Below are 27,827 nucleotides of genomic sequence, written 5' to 3' on the forward strand. Positions count from 1 at the left end.
TGGTTGCTATCTGGCAATAAATAGATTGTATGTAATATAATTAGGTAAATCTCAACCCAATAAAACGCTTAACTGGACATCAATATAGCCTAAAAGTTAACTGAGAAGTTGCAAATACTATACCAGTACCATTGACTTCTTATTTGACCAAAATATTATCGCAACAATGATACAAAACACTAGAAAAACCATCACATGCCTTTCATATATCTTTCAAAACAAATGCTTTTACATATTAACCAAAGTTTTCGATTTCACTTTGATTTTTCCTGTTTTGTTAAGCAGTATTTTTCTGTGTTCATGTTTGTAGAATGTAAAACGCTTTGAAGCAAATTTAGCATTATCACACATCGCAAACACGCAACCTTTTGTTGATAGGTCACACTAACTCTGCATTAAAGGATGAAAGTCAAACACAACACAAAAATGGAAAAGTTGTTGCTTTCTTTTGATGCAATATTAAGCTACACCCAGGTAGCAACATCATTCTTATCTTGCATGAGTGCTGATTCTAAATACATACTTTGTAAAAACAATTGCATAATGGTAAGTTTGAAGCTTATAATGGTTTTCAATGAAAATAACAAATAAAAAAATATTTATGATTCCAATGAATTGATCGACTTCAGATCTCGAGCTTTAGGTTTTATTTCTCCAATGTCATTTGCCAATGCTTTATCTAACTTAAAATTGTTATTCCTCTTTACATCATCAGGGCTTTGTGTTTCCACAATGAGTTTCTCCTTTTCCTGGTTTTCCTCAACCTATTAAAATTGTTTAAAACAGTGTGATAAAAAAGAGCATCTAAATCTGGGTTTAAAAAAGCGATGTTTTTTTTCAAACACAATATTATTATTATTAGTCAAAAAGTTGACAACCGGATATATCTTGTCATTATTTTTTCAACTTTATAAAATTTATGTATGATAAATTTATTTTACAAAAAGTGACAATTTAGGGATGGGCAATATAGAATTTCGAATAGTTGCAATCCGTATATCTAATTATTCGAATTGAAATTACATTTCGAATCGAATTTTCCAAACCGAAATGAAACTATCCCCTTTTCCGACTACCAAAACTTTTTATCGATTTTTTGCCGATCAATTACATTCGGCTCAGCGATAGCTATTCGCTCTAGCGAAAACGACTATCCAGCTCCCATTACCAGTGCGGTTTGTGGACGTCGGAAGACCGTTGTGCTGTAGATTTGCATCTATTTTTATCGTACTAAACATGAAACGCAATTCAACTCTGGGTGAGGCTACCGCTACACCTAGCATCGGAAGTTCCACAACAATGCAGCAATCCAATATAGATTGATCTATGGAGCTCCGGTGTTGAAGTGACAAACACTTCAGCATCAAGTAATGATGACAACGAACAGCTTTCAGCTGCCGAAGAAATCCGATCGTACCTTTAGGCAAAAGTGAAAAACAGAGATATAATTGAATGGTGGAACAAAAATTAAGAAAAGTTTCCGCTGATCTTGAGAGGAAGTATTTAGCCACTCCTGCATCCTCAGAAAGATCCTTCGCGAGTGCGGGATTAACAGCATCAAAACTGCGATTGCGGCTCAGATAGCTGGCGAGCATTTAGAAGCTTTGAACATTCTTCACTGTAACAATTAACAAAGACTTGCTCTCCTGGGCAGTTACTGTTGTTTTACGTTTCGTTGCAGCTTTTCCATTATGTGTCCTCAATAAAACCAGAATAAAAACAAAGCTTTTTGACATTTTCTGATATTAAACAAATTTATTCTAGAATAGGTATTCGAAATTCGAAATTAGAAAAATTATTCTACAATAATTCTAGAATAGCTAATTATTCTATTTTGCCCATCCCTTGAAGTAATGAAAATTAAGCTTACCAAAAATTGATTCCTCAAATTTGGTTGGTGATTTTCACCCAGGTTGCCATTTTTTTCATTTATATCAACAGCATTTTCATGATTTTCACTTTTTTTGTCACTCGAAACTTCTCGATTAAGACGCTGCAGCTTCTCTTCTGATTTAATTGCAGGATTAACAAGCTGCTTGGCATTCTTTGAACCTTGAGATAGCTGGTGAACATGTTTAACAATTGGTTGATTAACTTGTGGTTTTTGTGCAACTGGTTGGTTGTTTAGTGGTTGTCGGTTATCTCGTAGTTGTTGGAGAACTGGTTGGTTGCCTTGTACTTGTTGGGCAGCTTGTTGGTTATCTCGTACTTGTTGGACAACTTGTTGGTTGCCTTGTGGTTGTTGGACAACTGGTTGGTTGCCTTGTGGTTGTTGGACAACTTGTTGGTTGCCTTGTGGTTGTTGGGCAACTGGTTGGTTGCCTTGTGGTTGTTGGACAACTTGTTGGTTGCCTTGTGGTTGTTGGACAACTGGTTGGTTGCCTTGTGGTTGTTGGACAACTGGTTGGTTGCCTTGTGGTTGTTGGGCAACTTGTTGGTTACCTTGTGGTTGTTGGACAACTTGTTGGTTGCCTTGTGGTTGTTGGACAACTTGTTGGTTGCCTTGTGGTTGTTGGACAACTTGTTGGTTACCTTGTGGTTGTTGGGCAACTGGTTGATTGCCTTGTGGTTGTTGAACAACTTGTTGGTTGCCTTGTACTTGTTGGGCAACTGGTTGGTTACCTTGTACTTGTTGGGCAACTGGTTGGTTACCTTGTGGTTGTTGGACAACTTGTTGGTTGCCTTGAGGTTGTTGGGCAACATGTTGGTTGCCTTGTGGTTGTTGAACAACTTGTTGGTTATCTAGTACTTGTTGGGCAACTGGTTGGTGGCCTTGCAGTTGTTGTGCAGCCTGTTGGTTGCCTTGTGGTTGTTGTGCAGCCTGTTGGTTATCTTGTACTTGTTGGAGAACTGGCTGGTTACCTTGTTGTTGTTGGGCAACTTTAGCATTATCTTGTGGCTGCTTATTACCCTGTTGCTGTGGATCAACACCTTGTATAATTTGCTGCTGGTTAGCTTGATTATGATCATTGGTTTCTAGTTGTTTTTTATCACTGAAATCTTGTTTATCTACATCAGCTTCTGAATCTGCTTTGGGAGAAATGTCACCACCTTTGACAACTTTGTGAACATCTTGTTGCTTTTCTAAAGCTTGAATGAGCACTCCTTGAGCATCTAGTAATTTATGTTGCTCTTTATGATGCTCCTTAATGATGTGTAAAAGTTTTTCCCCGTCAACAATTACATTTGGATCAACAGGAATAATCTTACTTTCACCGTCAGCTTGAAATTTTTCATCAGGGTCAATATGCTCTTTCTGGCTATCATGCTTAGAAGATATTGATTTACTATTAACATTTGCAGAATCTAACTTAGGCTGCATATTAAGGTTTTCATCAATGGCATTGTGTGATAGATCTTCCATATTTTTGTCTACATTTTCCACAGCTTTCTTATGGTCACCTAAACCTTTAACATCAGAATCTGCACCCAATTCATTTTTAACCAACCCCTCATGTTTCAGAATGGGGTTTTGATGCACATCGTTTTTCATTTCCCCATCACTTCCTATTGCATGCCCAGGAAATTTCAAGTGTTGCTGATCAAGAGAATTTGGTAAATTTTTGTTTTGACTTTTCATTTCATCACCATTTCTATCACTCTCCAATTCAACTGGTTCGACAGGGTTGGCAGGCTCATGCCGATGGTCATTGTCCACTACTTCAGCAACAGGTGGCTTTTCTGGTTCCTTTGCATCTCCATTAGACTTTTTTACAGGTTCTTCCAGTTTACCAATATCTCCAGGTACATGTTTAATGTCATCAGGAACAGGAATCTTTGCAACAGCATTTGTATTTTCAGTTGCAGAATAAACATTGGAATAAGTGCACAGTATTAATAATATGCAACCTACTCCAAGCACAAATTTTGATATACTTGTATTTCCTTTTGGTGATGCTTTTGAAAAAATCACTCCAGGAAATATAAAGCAAATAAATGACCCCATTGTAGCTCCGGTTAATCCTAAGATAGTCTCAACATTAGGAATGAAGATGGCGACCATCATGGTTGACAGTACAATACATAAAGTGATTGCTTTGAATGTGAATGGCTCGATAAATGTTTTTGCAGACACTCCATCTGCTGGATGTTTGCTAAAGAACAATGTGTGAATACTCTGTCGACAGGGAAATATCATCAGAGGAAATCCAACTACAACTGACATGGCAAATCCAAACTTTATCAGGTCTAAGACTAGATTTGGTGAAAAGTTTTTTAGGACATTTCCTTCAACAAAATCAATATATGTCGTATAACCCAGTATGGCCACCAAACAGTATACAGTAGTGACAATTTTTAAAGAATATGCCACAATTGTTTCCATTCGCAATATAGAAGCATCCTCAAGTGAGTCGTATACAACAAATAACTGGCACTGGCAGGCATATGCCAAACTAAAAATAGGGAGACATTGAAAAATCCCAGCAGGCCTGAACAGTTCAATCTTTTCCATCCAGTGAAAGTTTAAAAAGCCAATGCTGACGGAATTGGCAATCATGACACATACAAATATGCAGTAAAATATAACAGAAAAGAACCCAATAAATCCCAAAATAGACAAGTTTTTCATAAGCCCTAAAGGCAATGCAACACACAGTGCACAAAAAACTATGACAAATGTACGAAGTTGAACAGACTCTGCTTCAACAAGTCCTTCCAATATTGCAGTTGCAAGATCTCCAATTATAACGTAAAATGCTACACAAGTTCCAAGCATGAGGCCTATCATGCTCAATTCAACAGCTAATTTTCCTGTGGGACCAACTGTATAGAAAGCTAAGTATTCATATGTTCGTCTTCGCTTTGCTACAGCTGATGTAATGAGCATATTGCAAGATATATATGTGAGCCATGACATGCCTATCAACAAACCAAGGCCCAGCAACAGTCCACACTTTTTCATGCAATATGGCATAGCTAAAACACTCACTCCAATAATGCTGTTAACCAAATTTGTGACATAAGGTGCATTAGTTTCAGCAGCCATGTTGCAAATATTAATACAATCTGACAATTTCTGAAATACAGAAAAGTATGGTAGTATCGGTACCAATGAATTAGGGCATTATAGACTGTACATACAAGCTTGTCGTTTTATTCAGTTCCTATCAAATAAATCTTGACTAGCCCATACGGTACTGTACTGAGGAAGAAGTATGTATTGAGTTACAGTGTTGTTGAATAACACATGGCCTTGCTCTTTCCATATTACATTATCTAACTGAAGAGTGAAATAAACGTTACTGATAAACTAGTGAATTACCATACTGTCAAAACTAGTGATGGTTTGAAACTGTTTTTAATAGATAGGCTGTAAATTATTTTACCATGATGTTGATACGACTAAATAACATCACTATAGTGTTTGCAAGTGTGTCTTTGCAATTTATGCTTAATGGCATGTCAAATAATGGGAACAACTGATTGACTATATGTGATTTGCTGCTTTTTGTTGTCACATTTGAAATTAAGCCATAAGTCCACTGAATGGTGTCTCAATAGACACAATTAAGATAAAATGATTACTATGACCTATTACCTACCGTACCATAGGCCAAGGGTTGGAAGTAACGACTAGTTGTCACTATTCGATAACGTTATTTGTTGCTTTCTGAATATCGAATGCTTATACCCATTCCTTTTAAAAATAAATATCAAATGCGCGTTATTCACTGCTTTTTTATGCAAGCAACGAAATCATTATTCTCGTTTTTCGCTAATCGATATTTAGGAGAACTGCTGAATCATTTTTTTGTTGTTCACTTACTTTGTCGTCAAAACGAATTTACGAGATTTGATTTTCGGATTACTATCCGACCTAGTTCCCTTCCGGTTTTCGAACTTTAAAGGATTAAGGAACATTTTTTGGCAACACAGTCCACAAAAACCATGCCAGTGAGAGCCGTTAACAGTGTTGCAAACCTTGCGGTTTTCCCGCAAGTTTGGGATTGTTTTTTTTTCAAGTTTTAGTACCTTTTTTTGAGTTTGCGAGTTGCTTGTTTTTGGGCTTTTTTTGGCCAGTCAATTTTTAGTAATTGCTATTAGTTGCTTTTTTTAAGTATCGATAGCGGAAAGTCATTGCTTTTTTGGGCACTATCGAATAGTGAAATAGTCATTGCTTTTTGACTAACGACTTCCAACCCTGCATAGGCCATATCATATGGGTGCAACCTAATTCGTACCATGAACAATTCGTACCATCAGTTCGTACCTTGAAAAGATCGAGAAAAAAAATTAAAAAAAGCCGAAGTCACTGATCGAAGTTTCCGCAAGGTTAGGCAGGCCTCGAAATTTTTACTTTTTTACGGCGGTCAAGCATGTCCTTCTGGACTGGCCCTTTTAGCGGACATTTAATATCTCAACCAGACATATTTTTCGCATGTAGATTTTGCACAAAATCATGTGTCTAACACCCTCCCTTCTGTGCAGAAATTCTATTTCTATCAGTATCAGCGTGAATAAGGTCGCCACATTCGCCTAAGCACGTGCGGAGCCCAGCTGAGACTTGCTTCTCTGTGAAGTTTCTTTTTAACAAACGATCAATGTGACGCAATAATCCTCATTGTTAAAATTAGAATACATATCCTGCCGAAAAGTTCAGACTTTATTTCAAGGCAACATTACAAGGCGTTGAAATGATGTAAAAATGACTACTTTTGCAATCAGCTCGTTAACCATGCCACTCTAATGTGATCTTTAAAGCAATTGCCTGTACTATTATTGTTTCAGCTCCGTATTTGTTCGCGTTAAGCAAACAATTGTAACAATTCAAATTTAAAATATGTTTTTGCTGCATTAGCTCTATTTTTGTCAAGAATTTTGCGCGGTCATTTATGACTGACCAATGAGTCGGCTTCGGCAGACATTCGAGGTCATTCCGGAGGTCATGTCCGCCATGACCGCCGGATATTTCGAGGCCTGTAGGGTATCGGAGTATCGGTTAGGTAGGCTATAGGTATCTGCAAATAAATAAACTGAACGATCGAGAGAAAAAAATAGAACATTGCTGATCGCAGTTTCCATTTTTCCGCAAACATTTTAAAATTTCTGGTAATGAACCTAAGAGTTTGCAGAAGTTGCTGATTGCAGTTTCCGCAAACATTTTAAAAGAGTTAGGGTTGATCAGAGTTTCTGCAAGCATTTTAAAAGAGTTAGGGTGTTTCTGCAAACAAACAAACTAAAAAGATCGAGAGAAAAAAATAGATTAAAGCCGAAGTCGCTGATAGCAGTTTCCGTTTTTCCGCAAACATTTTAAAATTTCCGGTAATTATTCTAAGAGTTTGCTGAAGTTGCTAATCGCAGTTTCTGCAAACATTTTAATATGGTTAGAGTTTAGGGTTGATCAGAGTTTCCGCAAATTTTTTAAAAAGGTTAGGGTTGATCGGAGTTTCCGCAAACATTTTAAAATTTCTGTTAATGATCCTAAGAGTTTTTGTTTGTTTGCGGAAACTGAGATCAGCGACTTTGGCTTTTTTTAAATTTTTTCTCTCGATTTTTTCAAGGTACGAACTGACGGTACGAATTGTTCATGGTACGAATTAGGTTGCATCCATATCATATATAGCATTTAATATACTGCACAGTGCACAACCGTGAACTGCTAATCTCTAACTGAAGAAACCATTGACCTATGTAATAATTTACACTATTCCAAGTATTGACCAATACATTGAATGAATGAATGAATGGTGGTATGGTACTTTAGTGAACAACTTTATACCTTATTTCAACACTCTGAGTAGGGACAGTGGAATACCAGGATGACTCACAACTGATTTTTCTTGCAATATGGACAATTGGACAGCTGGAGGGTCATTGCAAAATTTAAAAATTGGCAGAACTGCAAAACGTTTTCTTTGCTTTTACTTACCGGTATATTTATTTTTAACAAATGAAATGCTATATTTTGCATAAAATTTTAGGTGCTAGAACATTGACAAAACCTTACTACAGCAGTGTGAAGCTACCTGATGTTACCACTGTAGCATGAAATCTATCACTGCATTATTATGACTGGAATAGTATTAAATAAACATGATATCACATATTTCTATATATTTATTATGGCACTACACACGCTGCACCTGGGTATGTGACATATGGCGGTAGACCTCAAGCTGTAGTTGCAACAAATTTTGTCATAACACCACAATCCTCCAGTTGTCCACCTTCTTTTTGAGGGAGCAATGTAGGCTACCATACCACTTCGGTGCTGGTATAGCATCAGCCGCCTTGGTCAGATGCAATTATAGAAAAACAAAAACAATCCTTCAAAAAAACAAAACTTTTTTTAAAGTTATAATCGAAGCGATATCTAATTTCCTAGCCTTGGTCCTAAGCTAGGTCTGCCGAGTGTAGATGCAACCCTATAAATATTTACCGGTAGCTGCGGCGCTGCGCCAGCACTCATCGATTTACAGTATTTTAAAGACAGCTCAAGATTTTCGTTTCACGTTTCCAATCCTGATTTTGGATTTTTGTTTAAATATCAGTTCAGTTCAGTTCAGTTGTTTTTTTATTTCTGACCATCATATCAAAACAATACACGTCAACATAGCAAAGGTCAAGAAAAGGGTAGAAGCGACAAAACGCGAACGTTAAAACGTGCTTGTGATCGAAGTAAGTTATTGAGTTGAAAAAAAATTTGGCACGGTCGCAACACCTTCAGAAAAATTTAAGATATAAAGAGAAAATAAAAAATGTTACAAAACAAATAAACATATATAGGCTATAACTTTATTAGCCTACATAACTTTAGCTGATATATTGAAGATTTGTATGGACAGTTGCTATGAAGATCGGCCATGGTGCGTTATCAAGAGTGCTGATGGTCGTAAGGGGAACACGTCTTGATGCGTTTAGCTCATAGCAAAGAAGAGCAAGGCAGGCAAAGAAAACCCCACAAAGAAATCCTACCACGGGCAAAGCCATTTCAAGCGCAACGCACCAGGCCTTGCACGACTCACAAAATAGATAGACTATAACTTGACGACATGAAACAATGACAAAAAACAAATAAATCAAACTAGCAAAAAACAACATCATCATCTTGCGGAAATTCAATTATAGCCTACCCAGGGAAGTTATGTCTTAAAGATATCAAGCGTGCTTTGACAAAAGTTGCGTTGATAAAGCGATAATTTTAGACCCCTGTCAGCTAAACTCGCCACTTCCACACCGATCCAACGTTGGCTAACGTTGAATTAATGCAAAAATGACAGTCATCGCCAGCTGGGATGTAGTAGTGGTAGCCTATGTCCCAGTAATATGATAAATTTGGGTTACCGTATGTTTTACACGTTAAACCATATTAAAGTGACAAAAAATATCCAATTTGGCATATTACGTTAAAAAAATAGATAAACAATCAGACAATAGCATGACGATCCAGTCCAAGATATTGAAATAAAACAACTGGTTGGAGCACATGGCCACCGCTTCACCGAAAGATGGAGATTGGTCAAAAAGGATGGAAAAACTTCTGCAGAACTTCTGTGGACAAAAAACACAAGAACCAGAAGGCCAGTAGGAGTACTTACAATCTTACTATTTTGCTAATAAATCTACACACATTGGCTAATCATTGCTGGGCAATAAAAAAAAAAATATTAGTATGTTTGGTGCATGATGTAGCCTAATACTTAGATGGGATTATTTCAAGGAAGATTTAGCTTGTTTATTTTTGATTTAAAGCCTTTTACAGTTTTACATTCATTTCTTGTAGTAGTTGGAAGCTTGTTCCAAACTGTTGGCCCCATGTACCGTATTGATTGTTTGCAAGTGTTAATTCTGCAATATATCGGAATATAAGGAGAATTACTTCTTGTTGTTAGGCTACTTGATTGTTTACACATAAGTATATCATTGAATGTTGTGGGAAGCAGCTTTTTTGAATATTTAAACATGAAAGTTGCAATCTCTGTAGTTTTCATGTGGTTAATTGATTTTAAATTATTGAGTTCCATTACACCTTTTATGCTTTCTCTGCGGTCAATGTCAAATACAGTACGAAGAAAGTTATTGCTTGTAGCTTTTGCAATGTAGTTTTGTTTTCATGACACCACGTTGAGATACAATATAATATCTGACTCTCAACTAGAAAATGGTAAATGGAGAGAAGTGCTTGTTTGTTTAGGAAAGGCTTAATTTTTTTTGTCACGCAGAGTGTTGATCTTATTTTTTGAAGCAAGATTTCCATATGAGATTTCCGTGACAAATGCTCGTTTACAATTATTCTCAGAAACTTTATTGAGGCAACTTGTTCTATGTTGCTTTTTCGAATATTCAAGGGTGGGTGGTATGATAGTGTCTTGCTTCCTTGACTTGAAAATAATATATGTTTGGTTTTGGTGACATTTAGAGACAATCGATTTGTTGATAGCCATTGATCTATGCATACAAGCTCTTGATTTGCCGTATCATATACCGTATACACTAACGGCAAAAACCCGAAATAAAATTGAAGCTGCAGAAATGTGGTTTTACCGAAGAATTCTTAAAATTCCATGGACAGCTTTTCGAACCAACAGAGCAGTTCTCCAACAGATGGGCCAGGAGCAGCAGATACGCGCTGGTTCGACTCTCGGGGTGTGCGTTTGAGCAACGCATTTCAGGACTGCTCTCCATTCAGCGGCACCTAGTGAATGGAATAATTTCTCGGCAACAAGACTTCAACAATCGGAAACTTCACTCTGCCAATCTCGGTAACCGGCCCTGCGTCAAGTGCCTCTACAAGTATGCGAACAAGTACCAGGAATAACCTATCAAGGCTTTGTCAGTCCGAGGATAAAGATTCAAAACCAAACCAAACCAAACCAACCACATTATAAGGAAAGGCGAACTTGAAGATTTATCTTTAAGTGGAAAAATTATAGGTAAACGGTCAAGAGGAGCACAAAGATTCACATTTTTGCACAATTTTCAACCACTTATGAAAAACCCTACTAAAATTTGGCAAGAAGCACGAGATCGATCAAACTGGAACATCATTGTACATCGAGGGCTGCATCAGCTATGATACCTAAAGAGAGAGAGATACCGTAGAAACGGTTTTATTTTTATATATAATGGTGGTGTCATCTGCAAACATAATTGCAGTTCCGTGTTGAAGGCAGTTAGGAAAGTCATTTACATAAATCAGGAATAGAAGAGGGCCTAAGATAGACCCTTGTGGGACACCCAAAGATATGTTGTTAACATTAGAAGATAGTGTGCCATTGAAAACCACTCTTTGTTTTCTATTACTCAGGTAACTCATGAACCAATCATAGGCCACGCTTTTTATTCCGAAATGATATAATTTAGCTAGCAATATTTTATGGTCAATGGTGTCAAATAGTATAAATAGTATAGTATAAATATCCTTCAAAACAATGATAATAATAAATTAATAATAAAAAAGCACGCCACAAAGAAAGTAGACTTGTTTATGCAAGCTATTTTTCACTCATCTTTTCTCGTCGAAGAGGCGACGCTATGTTGGTGTGATCACAGCAATCTATATTCGTAGGTCTTCATTCATTTATTTTATTTATTTATTTTTTGTCATCAACGCTTCCGGGACGAAAAAGATACTACTAACTACAGTAGCGTATTTAGGGAGGAGAATAAAGGGCGATGCCCCTCACCTAATGATCAGGTAAAAAAACACAAATTGTGCAAAAAAAGGTTGTAACGCAAGACATAATTGCTTGGATGATTCATCCCAGCATGGGAGGGAAGTAGGCTATAGCCCACTTTTTGCAACGTAAATTGTCAATAATATTCTGAGTTTTCAAATCAGCTTCTAGTTTAATCTTGATTACAGTAGCCTAAGTTAAAAATATTTAATTAAGCAAGCAATCACTAGTATAGCCTACACTGCATACAGTGGCGGCTCGTTTAATGGTGCCGTGGTGCTGCAGCACCGCAAATTTTTCTGCTTTCATAAAAAGATAGGAGTAAATAAAAAAATTTGCATTTTTACATTGTTTTTATTTCTTGTTAGGGAATTTTTTCAAATTATCCGTCTAACCTTCCCGTTTTCTTTCAATCTAGGCTACTTCAAATATTTTTTAATCGCAATATGTGGTGCTAAAACGAATAAATAAAAAAAAAAAATTTTTCAGTTCTAATTCATATTAATTCGTTATAATCTTTGTCGTTGCAAAACTGTGCCTTATTAATAAATTAATTCATTTATATGATATTTTTTTAGTTAAAAAGCCAAACCTTTGAACTTTCAAAGGACATCGCACCAGTTCGTTGGGAAGTGCAGTTTGAAAGCCACGTTAATATACAAATAAAGCACAATATCCCTGAGCACAATTAACCAATTTCTAAATTTCGTAATTTATCAATCATGCTGCAAACTCGGAAACTTTCACGGACCCCTCGGTGTCCGCGGATCCCCGGTTGAGAACCACTGCTGTACTAAGTGATTACGCCAACCTTAATTAGCAATTACGAATGATTTTAAATTTGATCTTGTAGCCTGTTTGCACCGCATATACTGTGTTGAGCATTTACGCTCATTTGTTGTTTTATGACGTCGTTTTAACAATTATCTTTATCGCATATGTTTCCCTTTTTCAACAAAACACTCTCACCGGTCCTATGCGGGTTCTAGTACCAGATTCACCTTCTTAGGGTGTCTGTTTTGTAGTTTGAAGACTATTTTTTACATAAGTTATAATTTCTTTCTAAGCATCATCCATTCATTTGCTTATAATGAGCCTATAAGCCTATATAATAATTGGAAAAAAAATTATTTCAAAGTTCAGAGCTTTTTGTAAAACGTTTTTGCGCTGAATTCTGGCAACTTGATTAATCATTAATTGCTAAATTCTCTTGTTTTGTTACCATGTTTTTATTTTTTCGTATTTTAATGTTTTTCTTAACTTGAAGTAGTGTTCTGTTTTTTCTTTTCTTTTTCGGAAGTGGAGGATAAACCTTTCATTATACCACTATGTTTCAGTAATTCAATGTTCCAAAAATAAGCGTTTTTTTATATTTAAACGATTACTACTGTGTCTGTTTGTTTGACATTAAGTTTGCGGTGTAAATATTTAATTGTTGATTAGATTAATCGATCATTTTTTTTGAAGACTTTTCGGAAAGAGCAGCTGTTCTTTTGTTGAAACATAATTTTATCAACAAAGATCTCAAAAGAATTATTATGGGTTTAAAGACGTTAAAATAATGTCAGTTCAATCATAGCCTACTTCTAAAAATAATTCACGAAGGTCATTTAACGTTAAATCGTATGTTCACAATTTGCACAAGGAAGCGAGGCCAATCGCGTCAAGCGGATAAACTTTATAATAGGCCTAATTGTCAGTTCTGTTCCACAGATTTAGATTACGTCAGTGTTATGGAGGTTTCACGGGCTTTTGAACATAGTCAGGAAGTTTTAACGGTCAACGAAATAGAAATTTATGGGTCAAAGCAGTGGTTAAGGTTGCCATGAAACCGCAAACGGCTAAATTTACAAAATTACAATGTTTTACCGATTCGGTATCTTGCTAAGGCATAGCTGAGACAAAAACAACATGTGACATTTGTTAGAAATGATCTGCTGTATTACAAGAAACTTGTTTAATTGTTTATTGAAATTGATAATTTAAATTGCTTTTGCTAGATTTCAGTTTTAGTTGTTTAGCACAGGCGTATAGTCACACAGAAGAAATTTATAAACTTTAGTAGACTAGTTTGTCAAAGCAGTTCTTTTACATTTTTGATATTAACATTCATTGGTTTTTAAAATTTATTAGTGCATGAGTGCTGAAAAATTCACGCAGTTAGTTGATCACGATAAGTGAGTGAACGAACTAAAGAGAAATAAAAAGCGTTTGGATAATAATTGATTTTAAAATGAGTGTGTAGGATTGACACCGCGTAGGAAAGAGGATACAGCAATATAAGCCTATTTTCTATAATTACCTTGCAATAAAAGGCAAGTTTACTTCTTATTGAAGACTAATTCATTGTTTTTCTGGCTTTTCATTTTAAAAATTCCATTTTAGGTTACTGTACGTGTAATTCGAGCAGATTATCCTTTTCGCGTTTTTCTGCTTCAGTTAACCAACTTAGTCATCCCGTAAGCTATGTTTAAAAACTCCGGTCACACTTAATTTCATTCACTTTGATTAAGGAATTGTTAAGTGGCACAAGCAGAAGAAAAAGTAATGTTCACAGTACCCTGGACTACCTTTGTGGAATTGATTCATTCAAGTTATTATTGTCAGGTTGCACCTAATCTGATAATTTACCAGGTAGAAAGCAGATGAGATCCATTTGTATAGCCTACCACTTGATTGCATGTTTAATTGTGTTGTAAGTCTAAACTAACTCTATAATTCGCAAGTTAACTTAAGAAGCTAATTTTCTGAAATAAATTATCAAATAGATTGTGTTGCCAATAGACTATCTATTGTAGAAATAGGCTATACAAATACTATTTTAGGTAAATCAATATATTATTTGGTTTTAGAAAAGTAAAATAATTGGAGTGTAAAAAATATAGCAAAAACTGTAAAAGAAGAAATCATTTATGACACCTCAAGATCAAGCCAAGTCATTTGTCACTTTAAGAATACCAGGAAGTGAAACCAAATGGAGGCAACAACGTTTTCCAACAGATTATTGCGAATTAATAAATAGATATGCGCCTCGTCCACCAGCTTCGTTGATGAGGACAATCGCAGCAACAAATCATAATGTTTCTAAAAAGAACGACTGTCCAGGGCGTGGAAAAGTAAGCTGCTTTTTGTAAATTTAAGTAGGTCATGTCTAGTATAGCTTTTGGAGAGACGTAGCCTTATTTTAGCATAACATAAACAGACGATAGACAACAAATTAGTTGGATTGAATGACAATTAAAAAAAATGGGTACGATAAACTAACGAAGTAGCATTATATATTAAAATTTGAACGTTTTCGGCAAAACTCTCTGCGCTCATCATAAAATAACCTAATACGTCTAAAAAAACGTATAACTTTGAATGATATTTCCTGATAAGGGCAGAAAGTTTTTGCCGAAAACGTTTGAGTTTAATATGTTATGCTACTTTGTTAGTTTATAGTAGCGTTTTTTTTTAAATAAGGTCGTTTAATTTAATTAGGCCTACGTCTACAATACTAATGTTGTCTATGGACTAATTCAATCAATCAAGTGTTACTTTCTCCTAATGGGGTGTCTTCCGTAGATCATGGCATTCACTGAGTTGTAGCAACGTTAGTTGTAGCCACTAAACTAATTCCAAAAAGAGATTATATCCAACCGCAATTACCTTAATTGTAGAGTGAATGCTTTTGCGGTCAATGACTTTTCAGAACGTCTGTAGACATCGAATCTATGTAAAAAATGGTTGATTTTCTGTCTGGGTTAGTCTTAAAAGGTTAGTCTCTAAATCAGATTTCAAAGCGCCATAAACTTTGAAATCTGATTTAGAGTAATGCAGCTTCAGTAGAGAGTTTGGCTTGTTGAACCATAGGCATACGAAGCCGGGCAACGTTATCAAGTTTAACATATTTAAAGATTATTATATTTACAAAAAAACACAAAACTACGCAACACTTAAATATCGAACGTTTTCGACATCACAAGATGTCCTCTTCAGGAATAATATACATACAAACAACTTAACTACATCTGAATAAAATACAATGATTAACTAAATCTATAAACAGGAAAAAACAAAAACTGCACAGTACTTCTCGTCGTCGTCGTCGTCTGAGCTTCTGGGGCCGAGGGTCTATCCTTTTACCACCCCAGATTCACGATGTTCCCGGACTACACTGGAAGGCTGCTAGAGAGCAGCCAGTCTTTAGTTTCATCATCCATGACGCGCAGACCTTCCACTCCGTTAGGTGGTTTGAAGATGGTACAGTCATTGATGATGTGGTCTGCGGTCTGTTCCTCGGCACCACATTCACAGGAGGAGGAAGAAGCCATTCCCCATTGGTGCATGGTTGAGCGGAAAAGCCCGACGCCCGTACGGAGACGGTTGAGGCGCACCCATGCCTGTCTCTGTAGTGTCAGGCCGATGGGGCGTGTGTCGGCGTCGGGGATGAATGAATGAAGTCTGGTGGTGCTTGACTTCCATTCAGAATTCCATTTATGGTCCGCCCAAGTAGCCGCAGAGATGTCTTGTTCATCAGCTTCGTTGATCAGAAGCCAAGCGGCTGGCACGAATGGGTGTCTTGATTTCAGTCGGCGGGGGTGCCCGTTTGGGAAGGCAGAGATCTTGTGGTGGAGAAGATGGTTAGGCTCCAGTGCCCGTCGACCGAGGGACAGAGTGGCTTCTTCGCGACGAAGCTCAGCAGGTTGGATGCCAGCGAGAATGGGGAGATTGTCCAATGGTGTGGGACGCAGGCATCCGGTCACTGTGCGCAGGGCGCTGTTTATGGCAGTGTCGATGTTGTGGCAGTGAGCACTGCGGCACCAGACAGGTGCACAGTACTCTGCTGAAGAGTAGACAAGGGCTAAGGCTGCTATTCGCAAAGTGTCAGCCCTCGCCCCCCAGCTAGAGCCTGCCAGGCGCTTGAGTAATGCAGCGCGGGATGTCAGTTTCTTGCGCAGTGACACCAAATGGTGGCGGTACTTCTGACTGGCTCAAACTCAACGATAGGTTCCACGAGAATCATAGTTAACTGCATCAAAAGGTGTTAAACAGATCACATCATCTGTTTAACACATCTGTTTAACACATGATCTGAGTTTGAGCTAGTCAGAAGTAGGCCTACTGTGCAGTTTTTGTTTTTTCCTGTTTATAGATTTAGTTAACCATTGCATTTTATTCAGATGTAGTTAAGTTGTATGTATATTATTCCTGAAGAGGACATCTTGTGATGTCGAAAACGTTCGATATTTAATTATTGCGTAGTTTTGTGTTTTTTTGTAAATACAGTATAATAATCTTTAAATATGTTAAACTTGATAACGTTGCCCGGCTTCGTATGCCTATGATTTAGAGTAATTTTGGGGTGCTGAATCTGAATCTGAGCTCAGATTTATCCTATCACGTCAGGTTTGTGAGATATGATTGTTATTTTTGTCATTTCAAACAAATTGTCATTTCAAACATTGTCAACAAATTGTTATTTTTGTCAAAAGTAAAAGATTTGGCGTTGCGTTCACCACCAACATATGCAATGCTATAACGATAGGTTAGTGTTAGACAGACCAAAATAGCCTAAATAAGGTTACTGGACAAGCATCTCCATAGGCCTGCTTAAGTCTTTATGGTTTCATGCAAAACATTGACGGGGAGGGGGTTGTGTACTTTTAGCTTTCCTTTTAGCTTGTTATTACTGTTTTGTTAATAATGTTTCTTAGAAAACAAATTGGTATCAAAATTATAGTTAGTGGGTGTATTTCAGCTACTTATGCGTCACATGGCCTGGATTTCTGGATGTTGCACAATGCGTATATGCAATAAACGCAACGTCAAATCTTCCCCTTTTGACAAAAGTAACAATTTGTTGTTATCATATCTCACAAACCTGACGAGATAGAATAAATCTGAGGTCAGATTTGGATTTAGCACCCCAAAATTACTCTAAATCAGTTTTCAAAGTTCATGGCGCAAAAATCGTGTAGACGAGTGTTATCAGTTCAGTTTGTTTTCATTTCTGACCAGCACAACGAAAAACAATATATTTGAAGCATAGCAGGGGTCTAGAAAATTTAGATGCATGTAAAAATGGCAAAAAGCTGTCTAAACAACCTGGGCGGACTACATAGAGGGGAACCATAAATAGACTAATGCAATTGTCACATGAACGACATTTTAAAACGAAAATATAAATACAAATAGTTTATACACATATGTTCGAAACGGTGTAATCCTACGGAGTAAATTGACTTTTTCGGAAAAATTAAAAATGAAATTCGGTGATAAGAATCAGAAATAGAGTTAAGACACGTCATTTTTCAAATGTTGCATTAGAATTCCTGTGCAATTAGTAACATTTTGACTGCTTCAAATTTTTGAATTGAACAAACAGAATAATACACTGTTTCAAGTGTGAAACAAAATGTTTTTGAGTAGCATGTTATTATCGTACACTTCAAGTCGTGAGAATGACGATTCTGTCCTTGGTTACTTAGTTTTTCTGGCTAGTTTAATTGAAATGGAAGTAACTTTAGCCTCAATAGTTGGCTAAGCAAATCGAAAACTTAAGGCTAGGGTAAGCAATAGTTTTCACTTCATTGGACGCCTTGAATTGCGCTGACATTTCTTCTTTGGTGGCTGATTTTTTAAGACAACTGTGTAAAATTTTGAGCTTGGTTGTAAATCGAAACGGTTTGTCGACTTCTGTTTGTTATATTTATGATTTTCACTTAAATTGACTTAGCCTATGTGTAAAGAAGTGAATGCTTTCAATAGAGATATACAAATTTGCATCAAAAAGGTTAAGACGTTTAGGTGGCATCAAAGCGCAAACACCGAATGGATTGTGAAATCCAACTCGACATAATACACGCGTATTACGTCATAATTTCAATCGCATCGATTTGTGTCCAGTAATTGTCGTGAACAGATGGGCACCCAAGAACGGTATTTAAACTTCAATTTGCTGTTCAATTCTGAAGTTCCACTCTTTTGCCATTATACTGGTATATCAATACGTTGAATAAACGTTAATACTGATACAAATCTTGATAAGAGGTTAGTGACGTGATGGTAAGGTGTATTTACTCGTTTATCAACATAAAATTCCTGACACTTTATAAGTTAATTACGAATTAAGTAAGTAATTTTATATTTAAAGGTACATTACCCTCTAGCACTTTACAATTACCGACTATTCAATTGAAACACGGTTCCCAGCTGGTAAAAGTTACTTTTTGTTACGTCGTTTTAACATCGCTAGACATCGAAATGGATATTTCTTTGTAAACTTTTTCTAGTTTATAATGCATTTAAGAGACGTAAACATTATAAAAAAGCGGCGAAACCTGTGGTATAATTGTCAATGGGCAACATGCGCTAAAACATGCTTTCTAGACAGCAATTTTTTCCAAAAAATGTGTTTCGATTATATATATAAGGATAAGTTTTTCTTGAGCTGTATGGTTGGTATGTAGAGAACAAGAATAACGAAAAAGAAAAACGAAACATTAAAAAAGAAAAGCTAAATCAACCATGTTCTCCACCCTCCACACAATGTGATTTTTGCGCAAGCCTTTTCCATCATAGACTGGGCCTCCAAAGCCACATGCGCCGTCATCGTCCAAAGTCAAATCCAACTTGAAAACAGACCAATGCTCAGACACGAGCTGAAGCCGACGATATGAATAAGTCACTAAATCGATAAAAGTCATTAAATCAAATTCATGGACAAATGAAATTTTCCATTTAATGTTAAACCGAAGTAAATTTAACAAACCAAGTTTTAAAATCAAGGCAGCTACATGACGTCATTAAACTATGAGACATTAGCCGGATCATACCGTGAAATGTCACTGAGGATTGAATTGCAGGTCTGAAATCAAACCCTCGATTCCCTAGCTTTTGTGAAGAGGCTAAAACCCAGTGTGAACAAGGATAGTCCATTTCTCATCAGGCAAGACAACAGTCTGTTACAAAATTTTCTTCGATCTAATCTGTTACAAAGTAACATCTAAAATGCTACATACTCTATCAAAAGATTTTAAACTCCCAACAAGATATATTATCCAAGATACAAACATTTGAAGTAAAATTTATCAACCATAAGTTTTTCCTACATAAAAAAGTGTAGGTGTGCATGGAAATGACAAGGCTTGCAAGCATGGATCATGTCTAATATTGAGTGCATGCATAGGAATTATTAGATGATCAATCGAAGTGTATTGCCTAACACATGTCAGATTGCCAAAACATCCAGTCGATTATTGTATCATTTTCTGGAGTGCATGAAAGGAAAGCAGGTCACTGAGCATTGCTATGTGTTGTAGAAGTTAAAAATTATTCTCATTAAAAGCAAAGGTTTTAGCGTAAATGCAACTTCATGTCACACAAAACTTTTCTCTTTAGGCTAAAATTATGCTTCGGATGTCTTCCAATCATACATTGCCCCATGCCAGCAGTCAGGAGTTTCTACGCGTTGAAGAAAATAGTAAACACGTAAGCGTGTTTGCTCTCGACGAAAAATTAAGAAGAAACCCAGCTTTAGCACCAAAAGCGTACTCTTTTGATTCGGTTTTTACAGAAAGTATGACGCAGGTAAGCAAACTATTGTTATGTTTGTTTGGAAATAATTTTTCTGGCAAATTTCCAACAAAAAGCTTACTTTAAGTTCTCCACTAATTCTATCACTAAAATATCTTCAATTTGAGAGTTAAAATCAGCTCCACTCTGATTGCCTTCTTGAAATTTAGTGTAAAAAAAATCATCAACATGGGCTGGTAAAACGGTAGGCCCTCGGCCCAAAAAGCTCAAACAAGAAAGAAAAATCTTCAACGTGTAATCATTTTTATCTTTTTGCAGATTATATGATGGCAATTTAGCAACTTTTAGAATCTGAGTTGTTATTTGTATTATTGTTTTCTTTCGTATGAGAAGGGTTGTTCAAACGTCTGAGTTTAAAAACTGGTTCACCAAAATCATCCGCTGTACTGCAATCACGTTCTTGACAGCTGCTATGGCTGTTTCCTTAATTTGTTAAAAATTGTGCAAAGCTTTGTTACTACACCAAAGAAGGTAAAGCAATTTAGCGTTAGACACGTAAAAAGTGTGGTTTACTTTTTTGGAGGCTTTTTGGAATCGGATGAAAAGTTTTGGAGCAAATATTTGTCCTATTTCTACATAGGTGGCGTAAGTCAACCGTTGAATCGTTGATTAATTCCGAAATATCTTTTTAGAAAACTATCTGCAACTCTACCCTCCCTGACGTAATTCAAGCAGTCTTGCAAGGAGCCGATGGCACTGTATTTTGTTACGGTCAATCAAATCTCGGTGAGTCTATGCCAAAAAGAAATTAGCACTTTTTAAATTTTAGGGTATGGTTTCTAATTGCTAAATAGTAAATATTTTAAAATTGAAAACTTTAGTCATAGCACTACTCACTATCAAATGGTGATTCTATAGATAAAGTTACCGTTTGATGGATTAAGTCTTCATTAAATTGACCTTAAACAATTCGATTTTAATTTGTAAGCTAATTGTATAGCAGATGACAAACTCACGCTACTTTTTTTACTTGTCTCGGTAGCGACAGAACCAAAAACCCAAAGATAAGGAATGGTCTACCTCAGGATCAATATTTTGACCAACATAATTTAACATACGTAGGCATCCGAGACATGGCACATATAAAACCTATCGAACTCGGCTATGCAGATGAATAGACACGTCATCAGTAATCGACAAACATTACCAACATTAAAAAAATATTTTAGGAATATATCAATATTTAAAAAATGGTATTTTAAAATGAATACATCGAAAACAGTTAGGCTATCACTTTATTTCATCTTGACAACCACAAATCAAATTAGTTCAAGTCAGAAGTAACAGAAGTTGAAGCCTACAGCCTTGATAGCCAGAGTGGCTATTTGGAACTTTTAAACTTTTTGAAAAGTTAATAATGCATAAAATTTGGCAAACTAAAAAAATCATTATACTGTAAATGTGCTGCCAGGTAAATCACAAGTGTTATTTGGACAAGACGACGCAACGGAAAACATTGGTGTACTTCCATGTGCCATCAGCTGGCTATACCATTGCATTGAAGAACTCAATAAGCAGCAGGATGTCACGTATTCAGTTGGAGTGTCAGCTTTTGAAGTCTATGGAAGGTCCGAAAAGCTTAAAGATTTGTTATCAAAATATTGTAAAGGTAAATTTAAGTAAAAAAATAAGCTTTTTCTTTCATCATGAGGTAACAACTTTTAATTTTATCTCTTTTCTATTGGTGATTCCCTTGGTAAGCTTATCCACGTGCGTTCAGAGGATAATTTGAGCCCAGGTATCAATGAGATCCTAGGGCCCCAAGTTAAGACACTTCTAGTAAATAACGCACTATACTTCAAAGAAAGACTATACGATGGCTTCTTCTAGTTTCCGGCTACTTTGGAAAGATTATGGGCTCTTAAAATCTTTCCGGGCCCTGGTCTAAAAGTACTCCCCTGGACTTCCTTATTAACGCTGCTTGACTGACCTTCTCGTTTTGATGTAAGTTTTACTAAAATTAAAAAGTATTAGCCTACACTAATATAGGCCTACATTGAAGGGTGTGAAGTGAAACTGTAAAACCTTTTAAATTTGATTTTAGATCCTCCTGTGGAATCATTGCGTATTGGTGAAGATCCATTGATGGGAAGCCAGGTTTGTTTTACACTTTTTAGTCAAAAGCATTTTCGTTCAAATGTTTAAAAACAAACGCTTTTCCCTATAGGCCTACGACTTTGTTGACTACGTTGGTCGCTCAGCCAACAGAGCTTAGAAGATTGATTTTAAGCTTGAAGGAAGAGTGAATTTGCTTGGAAAGTTTTCAGTAGACGTTTTATAAATGAATGCTTATGTAAGGTTTGTAACTCAAGTTTGGTTTGGTTTTGAATCTTTATCCTCGGACTGACAAAGCCTTGATTGGTTATTCCTGGTAGTTTCGCATACTTGTAGAGGCTCTTGACACAGGGCCGGTTACCGAGATTGATAGAGTAAAGTTTTCCGATTGTTGAAGTGTTGTTGCCGGGAAATTATTCCATTCACCAGGTGCCGCTGAATGGAGAGCAGTCCTGAAAGTGCGTTGCTCAAGCGCACACCCGAGAGTCGAATTTGCGCTGCGTGATCTTGAGCCGGGCGCGTAACCACTGAGCTAACGGGGCGGACTGTTTTTAGAACATACAGCCCAAATTATGTAAATTTGTGTTCCTGAGGTTCAAAGCTATTTTTTTTCAGCTTCAAAATCGATGTAAAGTTCAAGCTAACACCACAGAGAAAGTGGGATATTTATTAGATGCCGCGTTGGCATCCAGAAGTTGTTCAGGTTCAAGAAATACAGCTGAAGGAAGAAGGCATTCTCATATGACATTTTCACTTCACGTTCATCGCAATAAATTGGGCGATAGTAAAGGTGACCATGGATTTTTCAATAAATTTGACGTTTTGACAATAAAAAGCTCTTCAATAAAATTTCAGATCACTTCATGAATAGCCTACGCAATAAATCGTAAGGTTTTAAATTTTATCCATACAAACACTTTGCTTATTTAAAAATTGATTTTTTTGATGAGTTGCAAACAAATTTTGAAAGAACCTACAACTTCGATGTAAGTCTTGTTGTGCAAAGAGAGAGAAAAATAAAGTAGATTGTAGATGTCAAATCTAAACCGCATACCTCAGAGAATGTAGCCAAATAAGTGTGATGTGATACCCATCCTTAACCGCGTTTCATTGCAAAATGAAGTATTTTTTAACTCCTCAAATCGCTCTACAACAGATGGATACAGAACTACAGGAGGGATTAAAAATAACCGACTTTTTGTCATTAAACATCTGCCAGATGTGACATAAAATATTCATAATAAAATTTGCCTGAGGCCAAAAAACAAAGCTAAAAGTCAATTTATGCAGAAAAAATATCCGAATTTTTTTTATAATAAGCTCTCATTGACACTGTCTGCTTCGTAAAGCGCTGAGGAGCAACGCATTCTGCGATGGATACAGCGCTATATAAAAACAAGCATTATTATTATTATTATAGATGCCACACGCTACAACAATCGTTGGAAGATTAAAAAATCAATAAGCTTATAGGTTCTAACTTACTATTTACAAACAAATATTCAATTTTTTTCATAATGTAGGTTAGTGGGTTGTGCATTTACATGATTGCGCAAACAGACTACAAGCCTATCACTCGTTTGTAGCCAATAGCGCTGAAAGCAACGCATAGGCTACTTGCGGTGGATTCAGAGGTATATTAAAATAAATTATTTTTAATATTATTATAATTATTTCTATTACTATTGTTATTACTATTATAATTAGGCTACTATTATCAATTCTAGGAAGTGAAGTGGAAAGTCGATTGCATTTTATTGACTTTGGAAGCTGTGAACGAACTTTAGTGAAAACTCCAAACTCTCTAGCTTTGTCACTTTCTTCGTTAGGGCATGTGATCATGGCAATTGTGAACAATTCCAGGAACATCCCATTCAAGTGAGCTTCAGTTACTTCCGTAATGTTTTATTTTTTCTAACAACAGTTTCAAGAATTAAAAAAAAATGTTGAATAAAGTATAAAATCAAAGCATCAATACGTTGCCGTATCTTTTTGCTTTAAATTAAAACCAAGCCTATATGAGTTTTAAAGACAAGAAGCTACTCAATAGTTTCAAAAACGATTCTTACAGCTTTGTAGTTGTGGTTGCAATAAAATAGGTTATATCTGGAACGCGTTGTCGGTGTCTCATATTTGTAGTTATTAATTCTTACCAAAGACTTTATTACGCAGAGAGAGCAGACTAACTTCTGTATTACGAGAACTGCTTGGTAACTTTAACTGTCGAGCAGTGATGCTGGCCCATGTTTCTCGCGACTCTTCTCATTATTCGGACACTCTTTCCACCATCCAGATGGCTTCCAGGATTCATCGGGTTATCAAAAAGAGACACAGTCCACGACATTGCAGCAGGAAAGATAACCCTCTTCAAACTGTGAGGGGAAATTTTAAAGGAAATGAAAGATTAGATTCGAGGTATTGGTTTACCATAGATAAGATGTTTTAAAGTGTACGTTATCAATCCCCATGTGTTGAAGTGTACGTCATACAGCAGTGAAAAGTTTCCAACAAATGCTGCTTTGGCTTAATTTTTGAAAAAAATGGGTTGAATAACAATCTTCTAGAAAAGGCTCGCGTTTCTTCGCACTTAGCCTACTACCTCAGGTGAAAAATGAAACTTAATTTTATTTACTGTATATATAGTTTTGTGTTTCAAATAAACTAGTTTGGCAAAAGAATGTCATTCTTGTTGGCGTTTGTTAAGACTTGTATTTTAGTGAATAAAAGTTTATCACAGTGATATTTGTTCCTTTGCTTATGATTTTAAAATTTGAAGCCGATAGAACTAAGAAATAAATTTTTATTACACCTCTTGTTTAAAAACTACTGCAAGTCTGTCAGCTATAAATTCACTCATGAAGCATGCACAATACGGACTTTCGTTCAATGAATTGCGTTTGCTTTATAACTTATTTGTTATTGTGAGTCTAAAATAGGAAGTATTGTTAACTTTAATTTGAATAATATGCTCTATTTAGCTCTGGATTTGAAAACACCTCTGGAAGTGAGTTGTCCTGCGATACCGTGGTATACGTCAACAAGAAGGGTCAACCAATGAGCGAACGAGAGCTGACTGACAACGAGGGTCCTCCAAATATCGTAACTTTTGGGAAAAAACGTGAAATTCCAGTCATTGTAGCAGCAACAGGCTCACCTGAAAGAAGAACAATGGTCCACAGCATTGTTAAAATAAGAACATATCTGAAAGAGTGTTTGTCTAATGAAGATTCATGTGATAGCAAAAGCCAATGCAAAATTATTGCAAACTCAAACAAATGTGAATCAAGCAGTGACAACTTTTCAAATGCTCGCCAAACGCATGTTAACCGGAAAATACAGCCACAACACTCTGCTCATGCAAATTTTGTAAAAAATAATTTCTCGAGCTTTTCGTCCGATAGGAGGGGCCTTCATCCAGAAACGGTTCAACCGCTTGATCTCAAATCTTCTTCAATTGGTTTAGCGTCACAGGAGTCAACAAAGCTAATTGCCGAAGCAAAATTATCAGAACAAAATTTAACAAAATTTTGTGATGTCCAAAATCCTGAAACAGACTCAGGAAAGCCGATAAAGCCTCAAAGATCGAAACACCCTTATGATAATGCCATATCTCTTTCAAAAAACAAAAAAATTGCAATGGAATCCGACTGTAGAAAAAATGATGTTTGTCAAAAGCAGCATGAAAACTATATAATCTCAGGCGTTCATCAAGGCACAAAAGATGAAAAAGTACAAGAACATGTCAACTACGTTTCAACCTCTGCATCATACAGCTCAAGGATTGCTGCTGAAAACTATCCAACGGACGTGGATGAAAGACCAGAACCAGTTGGCTGTGCGTTTGACTCTGAAAACAACTCGTTTTTGCCAAACGATCAATCAGATCTGTATAATTCTCATGATGCACTCTTTGTATCCGAAGGGTTGCAAAAGCCTGAGAAGAATGGTGAAAATAAATCCAACGATGATGCTGTTGATGTCAATCTCTATTGCTTAACATTCGCTACAAAATCGCCGTTGATTCCACTGTCTTTGAGTAAATTGTCACACCAATTTAAAAGCAGCTTTAAAAAGAAATCTACAGAAACAAAAAACACTATTGAAAGAGAAAAGGCAACTGAATGTTCAGTACCGTCCCATAAAAATGATATTGCTACAAACAAGTCCACAAATGCAGGAGAACATTTTGCTCCAAAAAGAGATCCTTTCAAATATTCTAGCAATCTAAAACTTTCAACAAAGTATTCTCAGAGAGACAAAGTAAAAAGTTGTGATGTCTTTGGAAAACAAAGGAAGGTTAAAGAAAAATTTCAATGGCGCAGACAAAATCCAAAGCATCTGGAAAAAGAAAATGGAAACACTATGCATCGGGAGAATGATTTATCTGAAGAAGAGTTAGACATTTCAAACATTATACCAATGCCACGATTGCATTGCTCCTACGCTGATGGCGGCAAAGATAAGCCGGAAGCTTTTGTCAGACGTGTCAGCAGAAACCACCGTTCAAACCACAGCAGTTTTCGTCGAAACTGCGTTTATGATACCAACAGTTCGGACTTCAATTACGCCGATGCAATCCATAGCCAAAGTCTTCATCTCAACACTACGTCGGGAAAGTCTCCACATTTTACTGAAACATCCGAAAGGAAAGAAACTAAAAGTGACTTTAGTACAAACACTCCCGTCGTGCCGACAATGTCTAAGTCTTCTGCAGAGGATGGTGCAATCTTGTCTATAGTAAAAAAACAAAATAGCAATGGTCCGACTCTGGAGTTATTGATTACAAACGAGAATGACAAACGTAGCAAAAACCGTCCTGTGTCAAAATCGACTCACCGCTTTACAAAATTAAACATCATAAAAAAATTTTGTCCAGGCAAAAAGAAAAAAGTTTTTCCACAAAAGAACTCACCAAACCTGAAGGAAGCCAGATAAAGTCAAAACATTCTGGGTTACAGCATCCACGTAGCAAAAAGGTTAACAAACCTGGCAAATGCACAACGAAACGTGATGAACCGCAGCAAAAATCAAATGCTGTTTGAAACGTTTGATTACAAAATATCATTTAACTTGTGAAAAAATGATAGGCTACAATAGGCTACTAGACACTATACAGTACTATAGTAACATTGCGCAGAAGATACGGTTCTCTCTTTTGCAGTCCTGTGGTTTGACTCCCAGCTTAAACTGGCTGTTGAAAAACACCGTTCACCTTCATACCAAAACGGTAATAAATTGGGACCGGTATGCATTATTGCTGAAGGAAAAAAGCGGTGAAAAAGAAAAATGACCACTTTACTCTCGTTGGTTAGCGCGTGACTTCGTGCATGAAGAAGCTTCAAGATCAAGCGGCGCTGGTTCGACTCTCGGGGTGTGCGCTTGAGCAGCGCATTCTAAGGACTGCTCTCCATTCAACGGCACTTAAATGGGTGAAATAATTCCCGGTAACAACACTTCAACAATCGGAAATTTCGCTCTGTCAATCTCGATAACCGGCCCTGCGTCAAAAGCCTTTACAAGTATGCGAAACTACCAGAAATGACCTGTCGAGGATTTGTCAGTCCAAGGATCACG

The 27,827-nt window shown here is 36.5% G+C and overlaps 2 protein-coding genes across 2 annotated transcripts; one reads left to right on the plus strand and one right to left on the minus strand.

Moving 5' to 3' along the window:
* Window positions 1-585: 585 nt before the first annotated feature.
* On the minus strand, window positions 586-4,996 carry LOC145767155 (uncharacterized). Its single transcript, XM_082578922.1, has 2 exons — window positions 1,871-4,996; window positions 586-764 (listed from the first exon to the last, which is right to left on the minus strand). The coding sequence occupies exons 1-2, from the start codon at window positions 4,985-4,987 to the stop codon at window positions 600-602; spliced, it is 3,282 nt and encodes a 1,093-aa protein (XP_082435048.1). The 5' UTR covers window positions 4,988-4,996; the 3' UTR covers window positions 586-599.
* Window positions 4,997-14,530: 9,534 nt separating this feature from the next.
* LOC145767163 (uncharacterized) lies at window positions 14,531-27,274 on the plus strand. The gene is made up of 9 exons (XM_082578935.1): window positions 14,531-14,734; window positions 20,004-20,192; window positions 20,831-20,924; window positions 21,610-21,807; window positions 22,243-22,295; window positions 22,869-23,037; window positions 23,981-24,131; window positions 24,426-24,668; window positions 25,232-27,274. The coding sequence occupies exons 1-9, from the start codon at window positions 14,531-14,533 to the stop codon at window positions 27,186-27,188; spliced, it is 3,258 nt and encodes a 1,085-aa protein (XP_082435061.1). The 3' UTR covers window positions 27,189-27,274.
* Window positions 27,275-27,827: the final 553 nt, after the last annotated feature.

This window comes from Aplidium turbinatum, chromosome 1, assembly GCF_918807975.1.
Source record: "Aplidium turbinatum chromosome 1, kaAplTurb1.1, whole genome shotgun sequence".
Taxonomy (NCBI): Eukaryota; Metazoa; Chordata; class Ascidiacea; order Aplousobranchia; family Polyclinidae; genus Aplidium; species Aplidium turbinatum.